This window comes from Enhydra lutris, unplaced genomic scaffold (assembly GCF_002288905.1).
Source record: "Enhydra lutris kenyoni isolate GAN:26980312 unplaced genomic scaffold, ASM228890v2 scaffoldscaffold25, whole genome shotgun sequence".
Taxonomy (NCBI): Eukaryota; Metazoa; Chordata; class Mammalia; order Carnivora; family Mustelidae; genus Enhydra; species Enhydra lutris.
Window position 1 is genome coordinate 7,473,188 of NW_019154109.1, and position 20,845 is coordinate 7,494,032.

The 20,845-nt window shown below is 54.5% G+C and overlaps 1 protein-coding gene across 7 annotated transcripts in view; it reads right to left on the minus strand.

Moving 5' to 3' along the window:
* Positions 1 to 20,845, minus strand: part of LOC111151087 (phosphatidylinositol-4-phosphate 3-kinase catalytic subunit type 2 beta) — a 64,778-nt gene that overhangs the window by 25,951 nt on the left and 17,982 nt on the right. For 5 of the 7 annotated variants that reach the window (XM_022508848.1, XM_022508851.1, XM_022508852.1 and 2 more), the window contains 11 exons: positions 14,953 to 15,982; positions 11,432 to 11,532; positions 10,666 to 10,820; positions 10,207 to 10,327; positions 7,300 to 7,411; positions 7,049 to 7,128; positions 6,639 to 6,702; positions 5,028 to 5,174; positions 4,360 to 4,393; positions 3,093 to 3,288; positions 1,952 to 2,074 (listed from right to left, as the gene is read on the minus strand). In XM_022508848.1, coding sequence (XP_022364556.1) covers positions 1,952 to 2,074; positions 3,093 to 3,288; positions 4,360 to 4,393; positions 5,028 to 5,174; positions 6,639 to 6,702; positions 7,049 to 7,128; positions 7,300 to 7,411; positions 10,207 to 10,327; positions 10,666 to 10,820; positions 11,432 to 11,532; positions 14,953 to 15,894 — 2,075 coding nt within the window. In that variant the 5' untranslated portion in view covers positions 15,895 to 15,982. Of the gene's footprint in view, positions 1 to 1,951; positions 2,075 to 3,092; positions 3,289 to 4,359; positions 4,394 to 5,027; positions 5,175 to 6,638; positions 6,703 to 7,048; positions 7,129 to 7,299; positions 7,412 to 10,206; positions 10,328 to 10,665; positions 10,858 to 11,431; positions 11,533 to 14,952; positions 15,983 to 20,845 lie in introns of those variants that run through there. The other 2 variants (XM_022508853.1, XM_022508854.1) reach the window with 2 other exon arrangements.

Below are 20,845 nucleotides of genomic sequence, written 5' to 3' on the forward strand. Positions count from 1 at the left end.
TCACATCACAAGGGTCACCTCCTCCAGGAAGGACTCCTGGGATGTGCCAGTTCCAGTCCTGGTTTTGCTATTCGCAACCTCAGAACTACGCACACCTCTGCACCGGGTTCCTCCTCCATGGAGAGTGGAACACAGCTTCTTCACTTGGTGATGTGTGTACCCACTGTGTGCTTTTTGCTATGTGACGCTGAGGCTTCTGACCTGGAACTGGGCTACGCAAATAGGATTTGCACGCACAAATATCTCCCTGTACCTGTCACCGCGTCAGTCACTTGGAATAGGGAAACCGGAACGGAGAAGGCTGCCCCAGCTAAAAAGATGGCAACAAGGATGGAGAAGAAAGCATTTATCACATGCTGGGTACTGAGCCATACACTTCACTTGCAATGTCCCAAAAGTCCTGAAACAGCCCTACATGTCAGGCCCTATTACTCCCCAAGGTTCCACCTACAGTTAGAAACCCTAAGCATGCCCAAGCCTGTGCTTTGAACCCTACACTGTAGTGTCTTCTCCCAGATGCCTTGATCCTGACCACGAAGGTGCCAAGAGTCTCTGTGGGGCACAGGGATGGGGGACCACGGAGAGGAAATCTCCACGGGGCTCTAGGCAGGGACCAGCCCTTTGAGATCTGGGGCTGCATCTAAGACAGGGAGTGGAAGGAGACCCACAGAGCAGGCAGGCTGAGGAAGGGCAGGCCAGGCTGCCTCGGTGCCATGGACAGTCTATGGGAAGAGGGGCTCAGGCCAATGTTATAGGGTCTGTCCGGAGCAGGAGCACTGGACAGCACGATCCCCTTGGTAGTGGCAGTTAACGAGGCCACAGGAGCAGAAGGTGAAGGTGAAACTCAGAAAGGTGAGTGGAACTCCAAAGCCATTGGAGGCGGCCATCCCCTGCCTTCAAGGGCCTTCAAGGAGTCTCTCCTGCCCCAGCAGTTGTCTGATGAAAGCTATCTGTACAGCTTTATTGCTCTGTAACTTACACAAGTGTGAAGACAGGAGAAAGGGCCTGCCTCCCCAGCTGTCCATCTGTTAAATACCCCACCTCTCGCAGTGTTTGTACAGACTCTGCCTCGGCCTAGTTTGGCAACCTTGGCCTCCCCGAGGACCCCGCTCGGCCTCTAATCTGCACTCCAAACATTGGAGTTCCAGTTCTGCTCTGCAAATAATGACTCAGACACAGCTGGTCGGGGGCAGTGACGCTGGGGACAGCAAACAGGGGCTTTCTGGCAGGTGACAGGGAGGGCAGGGCCCAGCACAGAGAGGGCACGGGGCGGGCACCCACCTACAGTGCCTCCCCCTCCCCTCTACGTGTGCGTGCCTCCATTTCCCTCCTGCTCTGCCTGGCGGACGCCTATCTTCCCAACAGCAAACACCGGTCGATAAATGCTGATTGATACTTAGTATGTTTCATACTTAGTGTGTTTATAGTCTATCTCACTGCGATGCCACAACGGCCTCTGAATTAAACAAATGGCCCCACTTTGCAGTTTGGGGCACAGAGAGGCCAAAGAGAACACAGGACTAAAGATAGAGCTGAAAATAGAGGCTTATTCCTGTGGCTCCCAGCCCACTTTTCTTTCCTCTAGACAACCTGCCCTTTCCCATCTAGAAGGAAGAAAGTGTAGTCCCCTCTCCTTACTCAATAGACACTTTGGGAAGAAGGGAGAGGATGAGAATCCCCAGACTAGTTAAACCTTTTAAGGGCGATAACATCAAGATGACGAACTATTATGAAAGCTAACCACTAACTTTTATATCATCCTTTACTGTTTACAGACAGAGCCTCTGTGCATTAGAAAGAGTACTTGTCCCCATCTAAGTGTTAGGGAAGGGAGACTCAAGAGGCTGAGGGCTTGCATGGGTAGGTTCATGGTGGAGCCTGGTTTATTGCAGGTGTGGGCACCTCTGCGGGGTCTGCAGGGGTAGCACTGGGGCGCAGGCGGAGGGCTTACTGCTGGTCCCAGATGATGAGGTGGAAAAGGTACTTGGAAAAGTGAGCCCTTCGGGTGTACAGGGGGCTGCAGAGTTCCTTCCCGCCATGACTGAGGGAGCAGGAGAGGTAGAAATCTTCATAGCTGCCAACAGAAAGAGGGGAAGGGCGCTCAGCTCCTGAACCCCATCATAGTCACCCAGCCTAGACCCAGCTCCATTTCTCCTGCAAAGACAGACCTCTCTGGTCCCCTGGGGGCTAGAACACGGGAGCCTAAGGGGATCTGTGAAAGCTTCAGGAAAAGCAGCTGGATCTGGATCCCCCCACCCACTTTCAGGCCCCACACTGGGCCCAGCGTTTTCCTCCCTTCTTTATTGGGGACCAGCCTACAGCCACCTCCTTACAGTAGGTGGGAGTCTGTGTCGCATGCGCAAGCGACAAGGGGTGGGGGGAGATGAAATCGACATATGCCGATGTGAATGCCAACACATGGGGGTCCCTGCGGTTCGTGACAGGTGCCTGACAGAAGAGGTCAGAGAAGGCCCTGGTTTCCCAGGCTGCCTCCTTTGTTCTCCGCCAATCGCCCAGAGGAATACATTAAGTGAGGAACAAAGAATGAGGGGGAAGGGCGAAGGGGGGGGTCCGGAAAGGAGGGAGGTGGAGCCAAATGCCTTTTTCCCCAGGCCCTGGATGCCAGGGACTAGGCAGAGGAGCTGGGGATTACCAAACGAAGGTCCCCCTCCACCCACCCCTGCAGGCCTAGGGAACTCCCAACAAAGGGTCATCTCCCACCTCCCCACCCCCTCCCATTGTGCCTCCACAGGGGAGTGCAGTCATTGGCCTTGGGGCATGCACTGGGTCTGGGAAGCTGCCATCTGTCGCAGTGTCTCCATCAGCTGGCCTGGGATAGGTGGGGGGCAGGGATGCCGATGCAACCAGCACTGAGAAGGCCTGGCAGGATCTGATACCGGCAGACCTCCTGCCTCTCCTTGGGATGTCCTGGTCCACAATCCCCCTCAGGCACTTGGCTCCTCAGATCAAGGTGCACCACAATGCCACAGACCATTGGCTCTGGACAGTGGGGTTGCGTGCAGACAGGGAGAAGCCACCGGAAAGTCAAACTCCGCTCCCTCTGCCTAGAGGACATTCAGCCCTGGGCTTACCTGGTAGCCCAGGTGATGGGGATGCGGTGGGTGGCATAGACAGTGAAGGCCAGGGGCCCGGTGAAATGGCAGGCCTCCTGGACCAGATCGTGCTTGCGGCTCCCGTGCACAGCCGTCTGGAAGTCCGCGTCGAATGTGCTGCAGTACAGCTCCACCAGGTCCAAGATGGCGGCCGTCAGAGCTTCCACAACCTTCTCTGTGAAAGGAAGGGGTCAGAAGGAAAGGTCACAGGGCCTCAACGAGCCCTGTCCTGTTGCCATGGGACTGGCGGGGATGGTGTACCCCAGGGCAGGAGTCCCCCAATGCCAGTCGGTTTCCAACAGCCATGACGAGGCTCACCCAGCCATGATGAAATGAGGGAAAAAAAGCAGGATTGCGTCACGAGCTTCTCACAAAGTGATACTCAATTATAAACATTCTCCTTATCTTTACATAGGGCTACTTATTTTGTGTTAAATGTCCTTTCTTTTGGGAAATAGTGGGAACGACTGTTGTCAGTAACTTTAAAAGCCATGCTTGGCAAAACAAAAGCACACGATTTCTATGTTGATCCCTAAAATAATGCTTTGTTCAGGGCGCCTGGGTGGCTCAGTCAGCTAAGCATCTGCCTTCGGCGCAGGTCATGATACCAGGGTCGTGGGATTGAGACCCGTGGCAGGCTCCCTACTCAGCCAGGAGTCTGCTTCTCCTTGTCCCTCTGCCAGTTGTTCCCCCTGCTTGTGCTCTCTCTCTCTCAAATAAGTAAATAATCTCTAAAGTAAAATAAAATAAAATCATGTGTTGTGGGGTAGATTATTAATTCATGGAATCCAAAAGATTGGGAATCACTGACCAAGAACCCCAGAAAGCAAAGTTCTGTTTGAAAGATTCACTCCTTATGCAAAATCCTTTATCACCTTCTCCCCAGGCCCATTCTGAGTTGGAAACACAGGTGTCATGAGCCTCCTGGAGAATAATGACACCCCTACCCTAGTAAGTTTTCTCATCTGGAGCCCAGGGCTAATTTTGCCTCTCTACCCCCAGCCTCCCATGTATACCACCTCATCACCATCTCCCAGGGACACCACAGGAATAACTAGCAAAAATAATGAGAAAACATTTTATGGAAAGAAATGTGCTCTCCAGCTGGAAACACACACACACACACACACACACACACAGCAGACCTGGACCCATAAATCAAGGGGCCAGGGAGAAAAACGAATCTGGGCAGAGACCTATTTTCCGTTGCCCCTGCTGAATAAAGACAAGAGAGTCGTTCCCTTACCTCGGTTTTCCCTCACAGCCAAAACAGTGGGATCCTATTGGGGGAAAAGGAGAGGAAGGGGAGCTTCAGGGCCGTGGCCATTTCCGATACAGCTGGAAAAAGGGCTTTCCGCAGCTGTGCTCATCTGGACCAGACTGGTCTGAAATGTGAGGAGGAGAGACTCCCCAGGGAAGACAGCGTCATGGTTTGCACCAGAGCCATATGGGATGATGGACAGAGTGAGCTAGACCAAGGTTAAAGTCGTGTCCACCCAAATGAGACCCTCCCACCCTCGGGCCACTCCAGCCCAGGTCATGGTGGCTATCTTGCTGGCCCTGTGTGTGCTGCACATGGCCGCCTCCCCCTCACTGTGGAGTCACAGAGCCCTGGCTCAAGGGAGGGTTTGGTTTTGCACCCTGCTGGGTATGCAAAGCACTGGGCAGTGCCCCGGTGATGATGAAAAAAGCCTTTGCCAGCCCCAGCCAGGGCTCCTGGCAATCAGGCCCAGGGCAGACCCTCGCCTGCCCCCATCCTCAGGAAGAGGGGACACAAGAACTCTCGCAGTTAAACTCCAAGCCTGCAAGATTCAGGTGGAGAGAGGACTTTTCGAGGAAATGGACACCTCGTCACCCAGTTACTTGCGACTGCTGTTCTCCTTGTCCCCTACACAAGCGCTCTGAATTCGTTACCTTCTGAATTTTTGGCTGCATGCGGGAGGGGCAGGGAGGCAGCTGGTTGAGGGCGCTGGTGATCTCAGGGGTCTCCACGGCGGCCAAGGCATTGCAGATGGCTTTGACGGACTGGACCACCCTGTCGGCCTTCAGTGGGAAGTCCCCCTGTGGGAGGTGGCACAGCGAGGCTGGCAGGTGAGCCCTCTCAGCCTCCAGCACCCACACTGTTGAGGGAAGGGGTTGGGAGGAGCTGGGGTTCATGACCCTCAGGAGGCAGAGTGGACTCCCGTGCTTGATCTTCAAACATCCGGCGTTAGCGAACCACCGCTTCTCTGGAATTAGGTGAGCCAGGCCCAGGCTCCCAGGTCTTTTCCCTGAACCTCCTCTGATTCCCAGACTCCCTCGGGCAGCTACTGCACAAACACACACATCCCCCAAGACATGCAGTTTTAATAAAACCAATCTGTAGGGAATAGCAAGGAAGCCAGAGACCATATCCAGGTCCGTTACAACTCAGTACTGTCACCCAGACCTTCCAGGAGGATCTCCTCTCAGGACCACAGGCAGGCCACACCCCTACGTTCTCCTCTGTGCTCGGGCTCCTGCAGTTTGCTCCCCTGGAATCACTTCACCTGTCCTGTCCTGATCACTTACGGAAGTTCAAATCACGGACCAGCAAAAATCCAGCCTCCTTCTCAGAACCCCCCACCGCGCCCCGGCTAGTCTTTCTATCACTCTCCCGGAGCCCGTGATGAACTCCTACCCACACTGTTCTGTCTACTAATAGCCTTGTGTTACTTTCCCATCATTCTAGCAGGAACCCAGGCTCCCTGAAAGCCAAGACAATCCTTACGCTTCTCTACCCACAGCAGCAATGAACGCAGAGCCAGGCTAGTACCCAAAAGGCGCTCGGACACCTGCCCCCTCATCCCGGTGAATGGGCATGGAGCAGAGGCTGCTGGACAGGGGGCGTGGGGTACCATTCTGGGGGTGGGTAGAGGACTGAGCGAGACATAATGCTCAGCTCCCCCAAAGGGAAGAATCCATGAGCACGATGAACTAGCTCCGCGATACAGGGATTCGTTTTGAAGATCACTGTTCTTTTTTTTTTTTTAGCTTCATGACATTTGGGGCAAATGTTTATTCTCATGGTTTTGAGGCTTCAAACTCCATGAGAATCCAAATGAGGAGAGTCCCAGTGCTTCCCTACCCCTGGGACCTTCCTCCTCCTGAGAGTTTCCTACCTGTGACTCCAGGATATCGGAGCATCTCAAACCAGAGCTTCCTGGGAATCGCTCATAGGATGCCCACTCTGGGGCACATGCAAGTGGGGGGGACACCTCTATGTCCCTTAGCTTTGGAGATGTCCTGCTCCAGAGACAGGGATCAGGGCGTGGTTCCTGACCTACTTCCACAGGGGAGCAGAACCCCTTTTGTCAACTGCCCAACAGCCAGTGGTCTTGTTTGCCCAAGGGGTAGCCCAAGGGCTAGGGGAATGGAGAAGTGCTCTGTGGACAGACTGTCAGTGTCTTCTCCAGATCCCTTTAGGGCTGGCTGGTCCAAGAATGACTTTGGGAAACCCGGGGAGGAGCTCCGGGCAGCTGGACCAGCCCCACGATGGATACTTACATCGGCCAGCAGGAAAGCGTCCACTTCATTGTGGTACGTGTCGAATAGAAGATCCAGGGCCTGCCTGGGGAGTTGGGGACAGGGAAAAGTCGTAGGAGAGGTCAGGACAGACCCAGGGTACTGGGATACCCATTAGGTCCCTCCTTCCCCACAGCTCAGGATTCAGGCTCTAGTTTAAAGGGGCTCCCACTCTTTCTATAGGTTCACCACCCCTCACCTGGAGAATGACGGCAAAGTGCTAGAGGGAAGAGATGTAGCATCCCCTAGAGTGGGGATCTTCTAGAATAATTTTGGGTCTCACCCCAGACACCTTAAGAACCCCTGGCCTGGTAGAAAGGCAAGCAAGGTATCCACTGGGGTCCCTTCACAGCTCCTAGTTGGCCCACATCCAAGAGAACACGCACACTCACCTGCTGATGGTCTGTTTTACTGGCCTCTCTTGCAGATGGACGAGGTAGTTCAAGGTGGAGGGGCTCTGGTCATCATTCACCTGTGTAAGAATTATCCTACTCAGAGAGGAGTGGTACCTTTATCCCAAACCAGAGCTCCTACCCTACTCCCACAGAATGTGTTCCATATCACCTTAGACCCATTCCATCTCCCCATTCCCGTGCAGCCATCTGCTACCCACCCCCTCCCCCAACCCCTGCCCCACACGAACCGTCCGGGCCAGGTCACTGCGTACGGCTTTCTGTTCCATCAGCTGTAGCCGAATGTCGATGTCGAACTTGCGGCAATACTGAATGTACTCGTGGCTGCCCAGGGCATGCTTGCTGGTGGAACAGGGGGGCAAGATCATTAGCACCATGGGAACTCAGTGGGAAGGGAGATGTATACTTTAACCTCGGGGAGAGAGAAATAGGAGGAAGCAGGCAGTGAGGGGGTACTACCTGGGCTCCTGGAAAATGTTATTATAGAGCTCAGGGAAAGAAATGGAGGTCTGTCTAAAGAAAAGCCACCTGATACACATAACCTTGGTCTGTACTAACGCTGACCTTCCTAGGCATTTATTACCTGTATCATCATCCCCGATCGCTCCAGGGGTAGGCCTTCTGGAATGGGGGTACAGAGACTTCTTGGGGGGGGGGCGGGGTTTAAACCCATTGTCTTGGCTTTGGTAGACAGGACACTTTGGAAGTTACTATGCTCCGGCTGGGGCACAGAACTCACTGAGCCACACTCTCCCCACCCTGCAGTCCTCAGTCTCCCACCCTCCTACCATCAGCGACTGGGGTGCTGAGGTCAACAAAAAAGACCCACCAAGATTCTAGGTGTATTATTCCCAAGCCCAAAGAATTCTGCCTCTCCCCTTCCTCCACGACTGTGAATAATGACCCACATCTCTACAGACTTCCTGACCAACACCCACCTGCAGGCCATTCACTGCTCCAGCGACAACACATGAGACCATGTCGACCTGAGTCTCAGTGGAGGCCTTGGGGTCCCTCCGTGACCCAGCCTTTTCCTCCCTCCCAAATCACATGCAAGTCAGAAAGGAAACTCAGGAGAAGGGGCAGAGGGAGTCTGTCCTGCAGACCAGCACTGCGGGCCTGGGCCGGGTCCCGGCAGCTGGGTAACAGAAGCCGGAAAGGGACTTCCTTCCTCAGCAGAGCTGGGAATCTAGGCCAGAAATGGAGGGGAGGAGAGGAGCAAAGGGGAGGAGTCTGTGCAGAAGCCCAGGAGGTGGTGGCCTCAGACCACTCTGGATCCAGCTGGGACTCAAGGGTTTCTCCACATCCCGAGGGGCCAAGCCTCAGATCTAGGCCCCAACCTGCCAAGGCTGAGCCAGAGCTAAACCCTGGGGGTGGAGAGGCTGGGCAGGGGAGTCTGGTGGGAGCGCCCCAGGAGGAAGGAAGAGTGTGGTGGGGGTGGGGGAGGCAGCAGGAAACCCAGCCCTCCCCTGGGGCCGTCTTAAGGTTCTTATCTGAGAGCAGCATGCATCCTGGACCCACCACACCCCCTCAGCCATGGGCCCTCCTGGGCCAGGGTAGAAAACCACAGGGCTTCCTTGGTAGCCAGCAGCTTTCTGGAATCCCCTGAGGGTCTGTCCATGCCCACCCAAGGCAGCTGTCTGGTGCTCAGGGGTCCAGGCTTTCCTGCTGGGTGGGAGGGAAGAAAAGAGCCTCGGAGGAAGAGGGGGGGCTTTGGGACCAAGAGTCGTGGACACTGGGGTCCCCTGGGGACCTAACTGACCTTCTCTGTGGAAGGTCTTCGTCTGTGTGTATTCAGCTCAGAGTGGGAGGGGCATGACCCCGGGACCACTGACTGGGTGCACCTGACCATGAGCACTCCAGCTAGGTCTTGGCAGGAAGACAGAACCTGACAGCTTGTCCACCATCGTTGGCCCTGCGGGCTCAAGGACTATGAGAGTATCCAGCTGATGTGGATTCCCATGCTCTCCTCCCTTTGGGCTGGCCCTTCCCTGCTCACTGGGTCATTCTCATGTTCAATCCTAACTCCATCTGAGGGAAGAAACTGAGGACCAGGGTTTTACATCTAGTAGGTGGCAAGCCACCACCCAAACCGGCCATATCAGTGTGACCCATGACGCCCCTCCCAACAGTGCCTGGGGTGCTCTCTCCCAGGTGACCCTGAGTCTAGGACCCCTTCTTATTCTTCTAGGGAAGGTGAATACAGACTGAACACACCTAACAGGGCTCGTGGGGCTGCGCCCTGCAGGGCCCTACCCTTCCTCTCCCCAGGGTGGAAGAAACCAGTCAAGAACCAATCAGGCCATTGGCGAAGCACCCTTGAACCGAGATCGAGCCTCCTCTTCTCCCCACCGCCAGGGCCTGCTTTCTCTCAGTGGCCAGGGGAAGTGGGCAGTAGGCAAGTCAGAGGCTTGGGGAGGAGAGCACATCTCTTTTTTTCCTTATCTGCTGTCTTCTGGCTGATTCTAGAGCCTGCCCACAGCCCCACCCCCTAAGGGGTATACCCCCTCCTCCTCTCGCCCCAGCACCCAGAGCCTCAGGGCACTGAAAAGGGCATAGCTGTAGCTGGTGCACATCAGACTTTCCAGGAGGCGGTCTTGCTGCCCAGGGCATGGATGGAGAGAAGCCGCAGGCAAGCCTTTGGGAGACAACCAGCTGCACATGCTGCTCTGGGAAAGGCTTAATGGCAGGGAAACAGGGAAGAGGGAGCAATTGTAAGTTCTCCCCTAAGTTCCCCAAGGGCACTTCTGCCCAGTCCTCCATCTGCCCCTGGCTGTAAAGACACAATCTAAGAGAAGCAGAGCTCTGATAGTCCCCTGTCCCCCTCAGCCCCACACCCGCATCTCTCCACACGAAGACGTCTGCAAGCAGATATGACTTAGTCTTTGCCTGGTCCTAGCTCCAAGCTCTTTCCACAGCAGACTTGGCTCAGAAGCCGGCCAGCCCTGCTGGAAGACAGAGTGCCTGGGGAAAGTGCGACGTGGCTGTGCGTGTGCCCAGAAAGCAGCTGTGGGATCAGGGAGGGGCTGCCGGCCCCAGGCCAGGAGCGCAGCACCACCGCAATGAAGCCCCCTGACAACCCTACCACCCAGTAGGCAGGTGCCACTTCCTACCCGCTCTCCCCACTGTTCACTCACTTCTGCAGGAACTCCTCCAGCCCACAGGGCTTCAGCACAAAGTTCCCCACGTCCACATCCCTCAGTTCATCGTGGGTGTAGCACAGAGTCTGGTGGATGAGCAAGTCTACAGTGGAAGAACCTGCAAGGGGGGTGGGGCAGGGGAGCAGTGATGGGGGTGCTGGGGGAGCCGGGGCAGGTGGGGCTCAGCGTCCCCACGCTGACTGCCCTATTCCTGGCTAAGCATTGTCCAGCGCCACGGCTATCCAGATAAAGCAGGCAGACACACAGTTTCAGCTTGGGGAAAATGACCATGGGCCCCCAAAGCTGGCCCCAGAGCCAGTCCCCTAGAGGAGTGTCCCCACTGCCCCTCATCAGGGCCACAGGCTGGGTGGGACTGGAGGTCAAAGGATCCTAGAGTTCAGACCACGGGCATCCCTGCCCCGCCTCATGGGATGCTCCTCCACTCTCCCCACTTACAGTTGCAGGTAAAAGTGAGCGGCTCCTGTAGGCTGTCACACAACACGGTCACCTTCAGGTTGACCTCATCCCCGAGGTGCTCTGGGCTCGGGGTGACAGCGCTCCAGACATATCCGGTGAGGGAGTAGTCTTGGATGTCGGAGCCAGAGCGAAGGCTGTGCAGGAAGAGAGGGAGAAGGACCCTCGCTGTGCCTTCGGAAGAGAGCAGTCGAGAAGACGCCTGCTGGGACCCTCCCACCCTGAGGCCAAGGGCCCTTCTCTCCCTGCGCAGCCTGGCCCTCCAGGTCTGCAGTCCAGGATGGGAGTAGTGGGGAAGCTGCTCTGGGAAACCATGTACTTGACACATTTGCTACAGTTACAAAATGGTTCCCAAGCCCCACCGCATGGTAGGGCCAGCTCCACCGGGACAAAGCTTTCTGGGCTAAATCCAATGGGAAATTCTCCCAGCTCCATTTCCTTTCTCTTTTAGCTCCATGTAATATTCGCTTTGCTCCATCCAAGGCGCATTTGCTCCTGGGGGCAAAAGAGCCTGAAGCCACTGGGATCATTTGTCTGTTCAATCGAGGGTTCATGAACTTTGCCCAAAATGTGAAACTTCTAAGATTTCAAAAAGCCCACAAACACCTGTTGTGGGAAGCACCCCATAGCCGTGAATGGAGATGGACTCAGTATGGCTCTTCCTCCTTCCTAGAGAAAGTTCTGAGTGGGCTGGCCCTCCTCCCCGGCCCCCAGAACCCTCCCCGACACCCCATTCTTTAACTCTTACACATCCAGCATGTGGCAAAATGCAGCAACTTCCTCATCTCTTTCCTCTGAGACCTCGAACAATTCATGGCCATTGGCAACAGCATGGCGCCGCGAGTCCGCCTTTAAGAAAAGAGCCGCTGACTCAGCTCGTTCTCCCTCACAGCACCCCGTTCCCACAGGTTGCTCCCAGATCTAAACCCTGAAAGTCTGGGTGTAAAGGCTTTTTACGCATTGAATATTCAGGGGTGCAGGAAAAATGTGGGAAATCCAGGAATATCTTGATCTGCGGTCCTAGGAGCCTGGGAGCCAAGTGGAAAGAGTAAACTTGAAGCCTTGGCTGAGGTTCGAAGTCTGGGTGGGATGGATGAGAACGTGGCCAAACCTCATCTTCCAGGATGGGGCGGGGTGGGGCGGGGGTGTGGGGTGGGCAGCAACTCCTAAGCTCAACCCAGGTTAGGCAGCACATAGCTTTGCTGGTCCCCGGGGCTGGCTCCCTCGGGGTGCTCCCAGTGGCGTGGCGGAGAGCTCTGCAGGCATCCCCATCCCAGTGTGGAAGGCCAGGGCCAGTGGGCTACCCAAACAGTGCCCAGGGAGGCTGGCCCCGGGGCGAAGGCCTCAGCATCCACAGCAGGCCCCAGGGACCCAAAGCAGAGAGAGACCGAGAGCCCCAGATAGAGTCAGTGACTCAGAAACACGTGCGTGTTCTCGGTCAATGCTATTTGAGGAAGAAAGTATCAGACCGACTTTCTGGACAGGAGAGAACCTGGAGAAGGCTTAGCTCCTCCTGGCTCCCAAGAGCCTTTCGGGTCTGATGGGCTGGAATGTCGGGGAGACTGCCTGGGCCCCACTTCCTTGCCGAGAACCTGTGTTGTGGTGGTGCAGATTCTCTCAGATGAGATGGCGACCTGTCTCCCCAAACAGAGCTGCTTACAGTCACCTCGAAGCAGCCCTCCAGGAGGAGGAAGTGGTGGGGGGAGTTGGGGCCTGGCAGGTCTCTGCCCGACAGGCTGCCCCATGGGAATGAAGCCGCAGCTCAGAGGAGCCCCAGCCTGCATCCGGGCGAGGCGGCCTCTGCCAGCAGCTGCTTCCGGGGAGCTCAGGCCTGTGCACAGAGCAGTGTCTCACCTCTCACCCTCCCGCAGCTCTTCTCGTGTTCTCATGTCCTCCCCGCCCCTAGGGGCAGATGGCAACAACTGAGCTCCTCATTTGAATATCCAAATTGTTTCCTCGGAGTGACCCCTCTCATTAGCCTTGCTCCCAGGGTGAGTGTGGAGGGGTACAGAGGGGAGGGTGACAGCGGGGGCGGTTGGCATGTGAGGCCCTTGCTCTGCCAAGTTCCAGCCTGTGTCCCTCTCACAATAGTACCACTGTCAGCAATTAACCCACAGAAGTGAGGGTGAGAGACTGACAGAGACAGAGACAGAGAGACAGAGAGGAGGGGAAGGCGAGGGGGATAGAGAACAGAGTAGCTACTGAAGGCCATTTTCATGCCCTTCAGTACCACTCCCTGGCTCCATAAGAAAACAAAAGCCACTTACGTTTGCCCTGCTGGCAGGCCCTGGTGCCATCGCCCGATGCTGGCTGGGGGCATCTGCCGGGCAGAGGCTGGCAGCGGGGGTACCAGGCTGGCATTCGGAGCCAACTGTTTCCAGAGCTGGCTCCGCAGGCCTGGGATAAGGAGGGTCCCTCCGGCTGGAAGCCCGGTGGAGGCGGGGTGGCGGGATGGGACGAGGGCCCGAGAGGTCCCCCCGCCTGGTGGGATGAGCCCCTGCCCCGAGCTGAGCGGGGGACGACCAAGGCCGCATTTCCCCCCTAAGAACTGGCAGGAGCTTTTTGCTCTGCCCAGGACACTCTGGACCACGCTCCCTCTCAGAACCCAGGTGACACATAGGGGTTAGGGGGAAGGGTGAGGTGGTGGAAGGAGGCGAGAGAGATAGGGAGCAACAGACGTGACCACCTACCCGGGTGGCCTGACTCCGAGCAGGCCCAGCTCCGGGTGAGGAACTGGGAGCTGGGAACAGGAATCTCCCTGTACCTATAAATAGCGGGAGCAGCCCCACCTCTCCGAGCAGGGCCTTTAAAAAGCCCTGAGCTCCAGAGTCGTGACTTTTCCCAGAAGCTGACTCTGCTCTGGGGGACTCTCTTAGCAGAAGCACAGGAAGGAAGGACCACGTGGCCTTCCCAGATTTGTGAAGGATCCCAATTGCTGGGACACAGGGCGGGAAATGAAGTGGAATGCTGTTTCTACGGAAGGCACTGGCCATGAGGGTACCTTTTGACTCCCTCTGGGGTTGGGGCTGGGATGGAATGAAGTGGAATGCTGTTTCTACGGAAGGCACTGGCCATGAGGGTACCTTTTGACTCCCTCTGGGGTTGGGGCTTCCAGACCCAAGGGTGAAACTCCAAGGGGCCTCAGGTCCCCCCACCATGGTGATGCTGCGAACACTCTTTTAAACCAGAAAAAAAAAAAGATCAAAGCTATCCTGGGACCTCCCCCATCCTTCTGGGTGGACACTTTGCTATTTTGTACTGTGTACAAATATGTTTTCTCAATATTTTCACTGTGAAAGCATGTGGCCTGTGGGGACGGCAGCGCAACGTGAATGTCGCTAATGTCACCGAACTGTACACGTCAGATTGGCCAAGACGGTAAGTCTTGTTCTGTACAGTTCCCCGCGTAAGAGAGAGGAGAGAGAGACAGGCAGAGACACAGAGGGAGAGACAGAAATAGAAGCAGAAGGACAGAGGGGTGCCTGGGTGGCTTGGTGGGTTGAGCCTCTGCCTTCGGCTCAGGTCATGATCTCAGGGTCCTGGGATTGAGCCCCGAATCGGACTCTCTGCTCAGCAAGGGGCCTGCTTCCCCCTCTCTCTCTGCCTGCCTCTCTGCCTACTTGTGATCTCTCTCTGTGTGTCTAATAAATAAATAAAATCTTAAAAAAAGAAGCAGAGGGACAGAGAACAGAGAGAGAGAGAAAGGCAGAGACAGAGGAGGGGAGAGATGGAGAGACAGAAAGACAGGAAACAGAGGGAAACAGAAAGCAGGAACCAGCAAGCTCCAGAACAAGAAAGACCAGAGCTGTGTGCCCTGGACTGTCAGGAGGGTTGCTGAGAGGTCTGGACCGGGGTCTGGTGACCAGTGAGCACTAAACACCACGACTAAGCCTCCTCATCACACAGCGCTTTGGGCAAAGCAGGTCAGAAAGCAGCAGAAGCAACCCGCTCCAGTCCACAAGGCCACTCGGCCACGAGCCACCATGAGTTCCCTCAGCCCATCCTCACCTCATGAAGCGAGCACACGCTAAGAACCAAGACACCTGCCCCCGCAAGGACTGTTTGGGTACAAAACTCAGCCCTGAGAAGGAGCCATGTCTCCATTGGTGTCCCTCCTCCTCTCCCCAGCCAGGGCCCAGGGAGCAGAAGACAGGGGCAGAGGGGTGAGTGGGGAGCAGATATGGATTTGGAACCACAGAGAAGAGAGGACTACCCTTTTGTTTCCGAATGGCGCTTGGAAAGGCAGAAGGAACGTAAGGAGGTCCTCACCGGAGCAGCGGAAATCCGGCGGTTCTTGCCCGGGGTCGTGTTTTTCCCATTGGCGTAGCGGGAGGCATAGGTGCGCGGCGGCACCTGAGGGGGCATGGTCTTGCTCCGGGCCACCGGCTTCCCAGGAGTGTCCTTGCCACCGAAGTCCAGGGGCCCCCGGCCCTCCTTCCAGCCCCTTGTGGTGTCACGCAACATCTCCGCATCGTAGGTGGATTTTAGGTTGAGCCGTGTGATCGCGTCGTTGATACCGTCATAGTCCACAGGCCCCAGGAGGCGCCCCGGACCCCCACCCCCCAGCCCCTCTTCCTCTAGGATGCGGCGCCCTAGCAGTTTTCCTGCAGGTTGCTCCACCGGAGAGAACGTGTTGACGTCATTGGGCTGGGAGATCTTGGAGGAGGAGGGAGACCCCTTTCTGGGAGGCAGCGGAGGGGTGTCCCAGATAGAGACGCGGGGAGGCAGAGGAGGTGGGGACAGTTTCTTGGAAGAGCCATCTATGTCCCCCGGTCCTAGGTCCCCAGGGGACAAAGAGAGCCCCTCATCTGAACCATCAAAGATGTAGAGATAGTCTCGAGCCAGAGAGCCTTTGGGCCAGGGATCCGGGCCAGGCTGGGAGCCCTGGGAGGTAGAGTGGTTGGATAACCCTTCCTGCGGGGAGAGTGAGTTGTAATTGAGGGTAGGATCGGAGCCAGAAAGACCGCGTAAGAGCTTGAGGTCCTTCTGCCTTCCTGCCGGCTTGCTGTAGAAGTCTAGGACGGGCTCGTCCCAGCTGATGAGCGAGGGGTCCGTGTTCTGCTTGGCTCTGCTCTCCTCCTTGTCGTGCCGGAGCCGGGACAGTGCGTCGTACTCCATCTGCAGGGCTTCAGCCATGGCCAGCTCTTTGCGGCTGATGCCCACCGACTCCAAGGACTTCCAGTGCTCCCCATTGCCCTGAGTCGAAGACATGGTGAGGATGGGCGATGGAGGCAACAAGGAAGTCTTCTACTTCCTCCCAGTGTCAGGTGTACAGGATTCTGGCATGGTGTCTGGGCACCTGCAGGCGTGGGGTAAAAAACATCAGTCATTCAACCACGAAAAGACTTGAATGAATGATGTGACTTGGGTGACATAACCTGGAGCCACTGCCTACTTCTTAAGTACCTATGACAGATGGAAAGAAACAAAAGGATGGAGACAAAGAGAGATACCAAGATAGCTCTATTACCGAATCCATCCACCCACCTTTCCATTCATCGTCTGGTCCCCCGCTCCCATCCTCCTCTCTCTCCTGTGCACCCCGAGGAAAGAAGGAGGCACCCTGCATCAACCAAAGGAGATGGCAATAGGGGCTCTTCGATCCATTTAAAGAGGACCATTCACGGGATGCCTGGGTAGCTCAGACGGTTAAGCGTCTGCCTTCCGCTCAGGCCATACCAGGGTCCTGGGATTGAGTCCTGCATCGGGCTCCCTGCTCAGCAGAGAGTCTGCTTCTCCCTCTCCCTCTGCCTCTCCCTCTGCTTGTGCTATCTCTCTCTCAAATGAATAAATAAAATATCTAAAAAAGTTAAAAAAAAAAAAAAAAAAGAGGACCAGTCTCATACTCTGCTGGTGGGCAACGCAAAATAGGACAACCACTTTGGGAAACAGGCAGCCTCTCGAAAAGGCCAACATCTACCTAGCACATGACTCGACTATCCCACTCCCAGTCACTTACCCAAGACAAACAAAAGCACGCATCTGCACAGACTCATATACACATATTCATGCCGCTTTATCTGCCACAGCCCCAAACAAGAAACCCAGGTCTGTCCACCAACAGCAGAATGGATTAAAAAACACGCTTAGGTCCACAAAATGACACTAACTCAGCCACAAAAAGGAATGACTTATGGACACACGCGCTAAATGGATGCATCTCAAAATAACTATAACTGAGTAAAAGAAGCCAGACAAAAAAGTACCAATACGTAGGGTTCCATTTATATAAAATCCTGGGAAAGAAAACCGACAGTGACAGAAGGCAGATCAGTGGTTATCTGGGAAGGGGGAAAAGAGAGATGGATGACAAGCTTAAAGGAGACTTTATGTTCATTAGATTGTGGCAAGGGTTTCATGGCTATTTATATATGTCACAACTTATGGGATTGTATGCTTTAAATAGGTACAGTTTATATGTCCATTATACCTCAATGAAGATATAAAGTTGGGGCGCCTGGGTGGCTCAGTGGGTTAAGCCTCAGCCTTTGGCTCGGGTCATGATCTCAGAGTCCTGGGATCGAGTCCTGCATTGGGCTCTCTGCTCGGCAGGGAGCCTGCTTCCCCCTCTCTCTCTGCCTGCCTCTCTGCCTACTTGTGATCTCTCTCTCTCATTCTGTTAAATAAATAAAATCTTTAAAAATTAAAAAAAAGCTATAAAGTGAAACAGTCCAATGAAACAGACCTTGTGACCACTCAGCCTGCACTAAGATCCTCCCCAAACAGACCAACATGAGCCATAAAAAAACAAAGCCTGGCCAAAGGTGAGACCGGGATACCTGAGGAATAACAGGTGTGCCATACAGATTCCCCTCGGGCCTCAGGAAGCCGGGCAGGAAGGCAAGGCTCCCAGGCCAGCTGGTCCCGGCTACAAGCAGCCCCCTTCATGCACTCCAGTGCTGGTATCCTTTTCTTTAGAGCCCATGACAGGAAGACGGGCACTGAACGAATGGCTGTCAGGATAAGGCTCGCCTAGCCCAGTGGTTCTCAACCCTGGTTACCCATCAAAAACACTGGGGGCACTTTTTAAAAAGTACTGATGGCTGGGTGTGCTTACGAGATTCTAATTTCACTGGTCTGCGGTAGAGCAGTGGTATTTTTTAAAACCCCAGGAGATTCTGGCCTATGGCCGAAGCTGAGAACCACAGACTTCTGTGTGTATGTGGTTCAGATTAGGCGAGGAGGGTGTGAAGTGGCCATTTCTGGCTCTTGGCGCCAGCAGCCAAGTTCACGATTTCACACAATTATCACAAATGATTCATTCTGTTGTATGGCTTTACCCAGCAGGTAATCAACACGAAGCATGTTGTTCCTTATGACTCGAAAGTTGAAAACATCAAAAGGAAAAAGGTTCAGGTAGATACCTGGGTGGCAAATTTCATCAGGTCCCAGATGAGTTAGGACAAAGGTATCCCTTGACCTGAGGTACCTGCCCAGGACCCTGGTGTCTCCATCAGGCCCGGCCACAGAACCCTGGCCTGGAGGGCCGTGGCTGACTTGGTGAATTTCAGTAAGTAGTTCCCTGAAGACTGAGCAGCCCAAGCCCAGCCTGGGGACATACGAAGTGACTCTCTGCCTGTTGAGTCTGCCCACCCTTCAACAACTTCTTATTGATCACTTTTTACCCCCAGAGAGTAAGAGGGAGTCTTACTATTTGAAATCCAAAGGAATTAGATGAGCAGACGGAGATACCCAGAACACAGCTACTGGGAGTTGTGAAACTGGTCCCAGGAAAAGGTCCTGGTATTTAGACAGGAGACACCAGATAAACGCTCCAGGCTGGACCAACACTTTTATTCCAGACAGTGTTAAGACTTAGGGGTGTCTACACTTGACCTCATTTTTGGTGTCATGCATGCGCACCTGCGCGCGCACACACACACACACACACACACCCAGCCATCTCCTCTCTGGTTATACAGTTTCCTGGACTCTCCACCATTTCTGGGCTTCTCTGTCCCTCTGGAAGTCAGGTCAACTTGTGCTCACCCCGCTGTCCTTGGTGTCACAATGTCCAGGAGGCAAAATCCCCATCAGCAGTAAACACCAGGGACATCGAGTGTGACTGGGATCCTGTCACCAGCACAGCTGGGACGTGTCCTGAACACCTGTAGTCCTGGGATGAGGCTAATGCTCAGGAACCCTAGGGGGTATCTCTGTCCCCATGGGCGGCTCAGCCTGGGACCCTCTCTGGGCTTCAGTTAGTGCCTGAGGCTAATCAGTAGATTGATTCTGGGACCTCAGGCTCAGTGCTGCTGCCCTGGAGCTCAAGGCCCATGGGGACATGACACACACCCTCCCTGTGCTCTCAGGGCTGGGCTGTCACCCACCTCCAAAGAGGCTGGACCTCTGGTGAGTCTTCTGTCCTAACCCAGGGCCACAGGGTCTGTGACCTCAGGGAGAGTCCCTCTTATCTCCACCTCTTCTCCACTCACATGTGGGACCCCTGACAGAAAACTTCTGGGTCTCGGCGGCCTTGGGTAATAGAAATTCCTTCTTCTAGTCATGGGTGCCTGAAGGAACAATCGCTCTGTACTGAACATGCTGAACACAAGGCACAGGAAGCAGAGCTGTGCCCTCCCCTGAGTCCTGTCTGATCCCAAATCTTTCCTTCCTGGAGGCTCTGTCTGGGGTTGGTAACTCCATCCCTGAGATGGCTCTGAAGTTCACAGGAACAGCTTCTTCTTGAGTTTTACTGGGTACCACCTCAGTATTTTTTTACCTGCGGGACCAGACCCGTGATACAAAACTCATGACTGTAATAATAATAATAATAATAATAATAATAAATGATTTTAGAAACAAGATTACAGACTCCCCTCCCTATTCAACTTCAAATAGAAGGCATTTCTCTTTCTTTTTTTTCCCCATCCATGCTTTTAACCCTAAATTCCATCCATTTTCTCTGCAATACACAAAGATCTGACCAAAAAAAAAAAAAAAAAAAAAAAGGAAAAAAGACGTCTGGGTGGCTTAGTTAGTTAAGTTGTCAACTCCTGATTTGGGCTCAGATCATGATCTCAGGGTTGTGAGACTGAGTCCCATGGCAGGCTCTGCACTGGGCGTGGAGCCTGCTTGAGATTCTCTCCCTCTGCCCACCACAATCCCTATTCCCATGAGTGCCTCCTTTCTCTCTCTCTCTCTCTTAAAAAAAAAAAAAAAAAGGAAAATTTGCGTTCACCAGGCACCATTATAATAAAGAGGAAAACTGAAGCCATTGGAAATAATCTAACTTCCTGCCTCTCTCACGCACAAGTTTATCCACACTTGCACACAGTCTCCCTTTCTTCCTTTGGGTCTCAGGGGAAGTGGGTTCCTGCCTCCTGCTGAGGCACAGCCTCCTTGGGCTCTTGCCCCATCCACTGCCTCCCCTCCAGGAGGAAGCCACCAGAAGTCCCTCCCCTCTGCGGTACCTTCGCCTCTTCTCCTTACCTGGGTCTCTCTCTTAGCACATAAACGTGTCCGGGCTGTTTCTAGCCTTAAAGAGGAAGAATAAAAAACAAAAACAAAAAACCCTACACCCTAAGCACCTTCTCTTGCCTTTTCATCCTCTAGCCAATACCTTCTCTGTTCTTCCTTCCCAGCCAAGCTCCTCGAGAGCACAAGACACATGAACTTTCCCAATTCCCGCTTACCCTTCGGTTCACTGTGATCTGGCTTCTGTCCCCATCCTTCTACAAAAACCACCAGCAGCAATGATGTCCAGGCCGTCCAGTCCCACAGGACTGACTGACTTTCTTTTCTTTTTTTTTTTGAAGATTTTGTTTATTTGAGAGAGCGAGCACAAGCAGCGGGGAGAAAGAAGGGAGCACAGGGAGAAGCAGACTCCCGGCTAAGCAGGGAGCCCGATGCGGGACTCGATCCCAGCACCCCAGGATCATGACCAGAGCTGAAGGCAGCTGCTTAAAAACCGACTGAGCCACCCAGGTGCCCCTCCACAGGCATTTCTGTGTGTCCGGACATGACTGCTGCATTTCATTCCCCAGACCCTTCCCTTGGCTTCCATGACACTTTTTTCTGGTTCTCCCTGTCCTTCTTGGGCCTGCTCTTCCTTTGGCCACCCCTGAAATGTTGGTGTTGACTCAGGACTCAGCCACTGTTAACACCCTCTGCTCGGGCAACCTTGCCTCTCATCTCCTATTCGTTCCATTCGTGTGTTGGA